Source organism: Cervus canadensis, chromosome 1 (assembly GCF_019320065.1).
Source record: "Cervus canadensis isolate Bull #8, Minnesota chromosome 1, ASM1932006v1, whole genome shotgun sequence".
NCBI classification, from domain to species: domain Eukaryota; kingdom Metazoa; phylum Chordata; class Mammalia; order Artiodactyla; family Cervidae; genus Cervus; species Cervus canadensis.
Window position 1 is genome coordinate 112,085,522 of NC_057386.1, and position 6,774 is coordinate 112,092,295.

At 47.3% G+C, this 6,774-nt stretch overlaps 1 protein-coding gene across 1 annotated transcript; it reads left to right on the plus strand.

Moving 5' to 3' along the window:
- The first annotated feature begins 831 nt into the window (after window positions 1–831).
- XBP1 (X-box binding protein 1) lies at window positions 832–6,260 on the plus strand. Its single transcript, XM_043437567.1, is given in 6 exon segments — window positions 832–1,104; window positions 2,133–2,229; window positions 3,442–3,570; window positions 4,669–4,704; window positions 4,707–4,814; window positions 5,116–6,260. Coding segments are annotated over 6 exon segments (1,155 nt in total). The 5' UTR covers window positions 832–877; the 3' UTR covers window positions 5,674–6,260.
- The last annotated feature ends 514 nt before the right edge of the window (window positions 6,261–6,774 follow it).

Consider the following 6,774-nt stretch of genomic DNA (forward strand, 5'->3'; position numbering starts at 1 on the left):
TGTGGGGGGTGTTTCCTCAGGTTTCTCCATTTTAATATTCCTGTGTCTAAACTGGTCCCCAGCTACAGTTCGGAGGCCCCTCTTTCACAAGGACCCCACCCCCACTCCCTTTGCGCCATAACAGGCAGGCAGGAGCCCTGAATCTTTTATACACGCTCTTTTTTTTTTTTCTTTTCATAAATAAATACACGCTCATAGCTGAAAGTTTAGAGAGGCAAAGAGAAACGAAATTACAGGCACTCCCGCCATTGTGAGAGAACATCACCTATGGTTTATTAAACCTTCACTATGAGGTAAATCTAGTTTTAAAACGGGCCATCTGACTCCTTAAGGACGTATTTCGCGGAATTTTTCTGCAGGCTTTTTTTTCCCTAACCCAAGGCCCGATTCGCGCTACCCTTTGGATTTTCCACTCAGCTCCGGGCCCGAAATGGCGCACAAGATACAATTCTCTCAGGCGGGGATAAAAATCTCAGTCAAAATTCGTCAGTCTGGAAACCTCGCGGATTCGCAGTAAACTCTCCGTCAGCATAGGAGGGGAAATCCATTTATTGAGGAAACTCCGCCTGGTTCCGGACCCTTCCTCAAGGGTGGCCCCACCCCAACCCTGCCCTCAGAGGCCCCGCACCTGCTCTGAAACTTCTGCTTGTGGCCACCGCGCAAAAGGCTCGGGCGCCCCCTGCGCAAGACCGCGGTGGTCACGCTGGACGCCCTGGCCCCGCCCCCTCCGCATCCGCCGGCCCAATGGGGGCAGAGGTAGGCTTGCGTCACGCGGCGCTGGCCAATCGCGGAGGGCCACGATCGTAGAAAGGTTGGGCCCTGCAGGGCCGGCCCACTGGGCAGCGGCGGCGCGCACTGGCGTAGACAGGCTCCGGCCATGGTGGTGGTTGCACCCGCGCAGAGCCCGGCCGCCGGGGCTCCTAAAGTACTGCTTCTGTCCGGCCAGCCCGCTGCTGCCGCCGGAGCCCCGGCTGGCCGGGCTCTGCCGGTCATGGTGCCGGGCCAGCAAGGGGCCAGCCCGGAGGGGGCGAGCGGGGGGCCTCCCCAGGCGCGCAAGCGACAGCGCCTCACGCACCTGAGCCCCGAAGAGAAGGCGCTGCGGAGGTGGGCGAGGTTTGGGGGCTTGGGGGCTGAAATCGAAGGCGGGACAGGGGCTTGGGGCCGCGCTGACCGCCTGCAGCGTTCGGGCTCCGGTGTCTGGCCGGTCTGGTGCCAGCGTGGCGTGGCGCGGCGCGGCGCGGGGCGGGGCGGGGCAGGGCAGGAAGTCTGAACTGGCAGATCCATTGCGCTGGGTGGAGTCCAGGGCAGCGCAGGCCTTTTTTCTTTCTTGTCTCTCTCGTTAGAGATGACCAGAGCTGGGTACGCTGGCACCTGGCTTCCAGGCCCTCTAGCTGTGTGACCACAGACCCCTGGTTCAGCTTCTCTGAACTTGGGCTGTGACGTGGAGCCATGGGTTTACCTACTTTTTTGGAGGCTCACAGAGTTGAACTGCCAGCTGTTGAAGGGGCTGTAAGCACCATGAGGCGCCTCAGTCTGTTTCTGCGTCCTTAAAAATGGTTATCTACTTCCCGAGGTCGCTGGGGCGGTGGAGAAATGCCTCGTACTTAGTCCTTCGTAAATGTTAGTTCTTTTATGATCAGTGTGCTTTTGTGATTTATGAAGTGCCCCCTGGAGCAGACACGGGCCTAGGCTTTCAGCATCAAGAGGAAAGTCGCATCAGCCTCTCTCTGTTTGGAGTTAGGTTGTTACTACGTTATCGATTGCAGCCTTCGCTAGGTTTAATCCTAATCCAGGTTAGTCCTGGTTGGATCCTGTTTGAGGGGACTGTAATTAGGAATCAACGGGAAATAGAAAGGGGAGGAGAAAATATCTTATGATGCAACCTCTGTGCTGTGGCGGGGATGAGGCTGAGGTGGGTGACGCAATACGGGGGAGGATGAGTAGGTCTGCTAGCTAGATCCACAGAAGGCTGATTTTTTTGTTGTTGTTTTACTGAGGGGAGGAGCCTGAAGTGTATTTTACCATCATTTTGTACTGTAAATTAAAATGAAAGCATCAGCTGGCCAAGTTTTCAAATAAAGATAAATAAGGTTTGAGATGATTTAGTGTGGTATGTCTTTTTATGTTCTCAGGAAACTGAAAAACAGAGTAGCAGCTCAGACTGCCAGAGACCGAAAGAAAGCTCGAATGAGTGAGCTGGAGCAACAAGTGGTAGATTTGGAAGAAGAGGTAAAAATACTTAAGGCCAAACACTTTATCTTACATCCATTGTGTAGCTTTCCCTGGTGAATGGTGGTTTCATCTCCTTTAGAGTACAACTGGATGTGTTGTTAAAAGTTAAGCTAATCTAAGTTAGGGTAGAAAGGTAGTTAAGTGGTGAAGCTTTATGAGAACAGAAGTGATTCACCCTCTGTTATTTGGTGCTGAAAGTGAAAGAAAGAAGTTGCTTAGTCGTGTCTGACTCTTAGTGACCCCATGGGCTGCAGCCTACCAGGCTCCTCCATCCACAGGATTTTCCAGGCAAGAGTACTGGAGTGGGGTGCTATTGCCTTCTCTGGGTATTTGGTACTGCTGCTGCTAAGTCGCTTCAGTCGTGTCCGACTCTGTGCAACCCCGTAGACGGCAGCCCACCAGGCTCCCCGGTCCCTGGGATTCTCCAGGCAAGAACACTGGAGTGGGTTGCCATTTCCTTTTCCAGTGCATGAAAGTGAAGAGTGAAAGTGAAGTCGCTCAGTCATGTCCGACTCTTCCCGACCCCATGGACCGCAGCCTACCAGGCTCCTCCGTCCATGGGATTTTCCAGGCAAGAGTCCTGGAGTGGGGTGCCATTGCCTTCTCCAGTATTTGGTACTCGATCAATCTAAATCGTTTGTTGGTGAATTACAGCGTTAGAACAATGTTTTATCAGTTAGTATGAAGAAATTAGTAAAAGCTGATAGGAAATCATTGCTTAAACTTTCCTGACTTAGTCCACCAATGGTTCCCTTCCCCTTCTCGGGCCCACTTGTTACCTAAACTTAAATTGTTGCCGGTTACACATCTTGAATACATAAAGATTATTTGTGGTGGTCTTCTTTTTAAACGTGATAATTTCACAGCTCACCACCATCACTTTTATTATTACCTACCAGTTCAAGGTAGGATTTTTTAAACCATCGTATCTAAATTAAAGCCACAAGTCACTCTTTGCTGAGGTCTCTATTAGTAGTTGGACGCACTTTGTTATATATGATGCTCAGGTAATGGTACATCTTAAATAGCTTATTTTTTATATTTATCACCTTGCCTTCTAATATGTACTATGGACAACTGTGTAAGCATAGAGTTTTCCAAAAGATCCAGGAGAAGGAAAGAAAACCTACTGTAGTGAAACTCTGTCAGGTGTATTCTTAAAGTGAAAGAATGAGATGTTTTAATAACCTCTTCTGAACTTTCTTCCAGAACCATAAGCTTTTGTTGGAAAATCAGCTTTTACGAGAGAAAACTCATGGCCTTGTAGTTGAGAATCAGGAGTTAAGACAGCGGTTGGGGATGGATGCCCTAGTGACTGAAGAGGAAGCAGAGACCAAGGTGAGTCATGTCCTTTATTTGGTGCCGTATGTAAGAACTGGTTTTAAATGACATGACCTCTTTGTTTAAGGATATTCATTTTTCAAGGGTGTAGTTAATAGTACTAAGTCCTAATAACTGGAATAAGTTACTTGACTCTGAGAGCAAGTACTGACTGATGCGGGTAGCTGACGTGTGTCTACAATGCCAGCATTGAGGAGAACCAGGATAAGAGTGGCAGTCAAACCTGACTTTGAATGCCACTAAAGTTAAAATAGCTCTTTGATGAATATGAATAAGAGAAGGGATTCATTGTGATAGACACACCTTTCTGATGGAAGCGTGATCTGTGGGTTTTAATTTATGAATCATGGCAAATCCAGTGATAACACATAAGTGGTCTAAGGTTGACTGGCAGTTCTGCTCTAAAAGTAGTGTTCAGAACAAACTTTAAAAATAATAACATGGAAAAAAAAATAATAACATGGGTTCGACCCCTGGGTGGGGAAGATTCCCTGGAGCAGGAAATGGCTCTCCACTCCAGTATTCTTGCCTGGAAAATTTCATGGATAGAAGATCCTGCTGGCTATAGTCCATGCAGTTGTAAAAGGTTGGACACGACTGAGTGTCTGAGTATAGCACTATCCAAAAAGATTCTGGGCCTCAATTCACTATACAACTTTATTACTAGGGATGTTACTCTTACTGAGAATAGAAATAAGATGATATTTAAGAATAACAGTCCTAAAAAAAAAAAAAGAATAACAGTCCTGCCTGAATCTTAGCTTGGGGAAGAAAAACATTGTACAGAAAATAAAAAAGAAGTTAGCCTTACCTCCCTTTTCTTTTCTCAAGGAAGACTCAAAAAAAATGGAAATAACAGATATGTAAGGGAGAGATTTCAGTTCTAAAGAATAATTTTCTAGGGACTTCCCTGGTCGTCCAGGGAACTAGATCCCACATGCTGTCAACTAAGACCTGGCACAGCCAAAATAAATGAATTTTTTAAAAAAAGTTTTTTTAGCTTTCTTGAAAGTTGAGAATCACAGCCTCCTGGCAAGCATTTCCCTGGGGACACCCAGCTGTTGGAGCTGTTCACTGACTGGTCTTTCCTTCCAGGGGAATGGAGTGGGGCCGGTGGCCGGGTCTGCTGAGTCCGCAGCACTCAGACTACGTGCACCTCTGCAGCAGGTGCAGGCCCAGTTGTCACCCGTCCAGAACATCTCCCCATGGACTCTGACGGTGTTGACTCTTCAGACTCTGAGGTAGGGCTTACTCAGATTTTACTAAAGAGCTGTTTACTCGGTTCCATCTGTGTGATGCCTGACACCCCTAACCAGACAGATGAGGGCAGTGTAGTTTTGGTTGAGTTGGGGGTGAACATTGGCTACCTTCCTATTTCCAGGTGGTCTAGGACATGCAGTAAAGGATACATGAGTGGGTCTGGTGGGTCCCAGAGATCATCCTATAGCGTAATGGTTAGTTTACATTATGGAACCTAGCACTAAGGTCGATTCTCAGTGTAGTCTTTAACAGTTGAATGCCACTTAATTTTTCCTTTTCTAGTCTGATATCCTGTTGGGCATTCTGTTCAACTTGGATCCAGTCATGTTCCTCAGATGTCCTTCCCCAGAGTCTGCCGTCCTGGAGCACCTCCCAGAAGTGGACCCAGAAGGACCCAGTTCCTTACCAGCCTCCCCTTCTCCATCCCTGGGGACGTCATCAGCCAAGCTGGAAGCCATTAATGAACTGATTCGTTTTGACCATGTATATACAAAGCCCCTAGTCTTAGAGATGCCCTCTGAGACAGAGAGCCAAGCCGATGTGGTAGTGAAAATTGAGGAAGCACCTTTCAGTCCCTCAGAGAAAGATCACCCTGAATTCACTGTCTCAGTGAAGGAAGAACTTGTAGAAGATGACTTCATTCCAGAGCTGGGTATCTCAGATGTGCTTTCAACCAGCAACTGCCTGAAGCCATCTTCCTGCCTGCTGGATGCTTACAGTGACTGTAGCTATGAGGGTTCCCCTTCTCCCTTGAGCGAGATGTCCTCCCTGCTTGATGCAGACCATTCTTGGGAGGACCCTTTTGCCAGTGAACTCTTTCCCCAGCTGATTAGAGTCTGAGGAGTGATCCAGTACTGATGCTCTTTTCCTGACTGTGACACTGCCGGGAGGACAGCACAGAGGCCTGTGCTTCATCCAAAAAGCCAAAGTAGAGGGGGTGTGGTCCTGGAGAACTCCTCTAAAGTATTTGTTCAAGCCTCCTAGGTTACCCCAAGTATTGTCTTTTGACCTTTAGTGGTCGAGGGTACGTAGATACATTACTGTGATCGAGAATTACAGCTTCTGAGGGTGTACCTTTATCTTAAGGGCAGTGGTTTGCCCTGAAGCACTTACACAAGGGTCAGGCGATAAGTGCTTCAGACATGGAGTTAAGGAGTGGTCCTTGATCAATTTCTCTTTCCCCTTCTTGGCATCGCAGGCTTGCCTCTGATTTTAGGTCCTTTAGTTTGCTTCTGCAAGCGGAACGCCTGCCTGAGGGGGCTCCTTTTCCCTCATGTACAGTTCAAGGAAAGATCAAGAGTCTTTTGTAAAATTACAGAAGACTACTGTGTAAATGCTTGATGAAATCTTTCCCTGCTAGTGTAACTTTTGGAAGGTGCTTTCTCCATTTATTTAAAACTACCTGTGCAATTAAAAAGTACAATGCAGTGTCTCTGTTCTTCGAATGTTTCTTGAACTTTTCAAGTCTTATTGTTGTTCTTTCCGGGTGTTCCACTGCCGTAGCAGTGATTTATTCAACTTCACTGAGCCACTTTTCACAGTGAGTGAAGGCCTTTCCCCCCTAATTACCGCCTGCTTCAGTTCCTGGCTGCCCTAAGTAATACACTCTGACCAGTAACTATATTTGAGACAGTTTCTTCTGCCTAACTGACTGATATTACAGCTGATAAATGGTAGAGCTAGAACACTTAACAACCGTTTTGCCATAACATCTTGTTACAGGTCATGCTATTAAGTATCAATACTGCTATTGATACTACAGAGATTAAGAGCATTTTTTAGACTCAGACTCCCTGAGTTCAACTCCGCCACCCATTTAGCTGGGTGATCTTGGGCATAAAATACCACTTAATTCCTCATCTCAAAATACTTTATTTCCCCACCTCAAAGGTGTATGATAGTATCTCTAAAGGCTACTAGAGGATTCAAATAAATGATGCA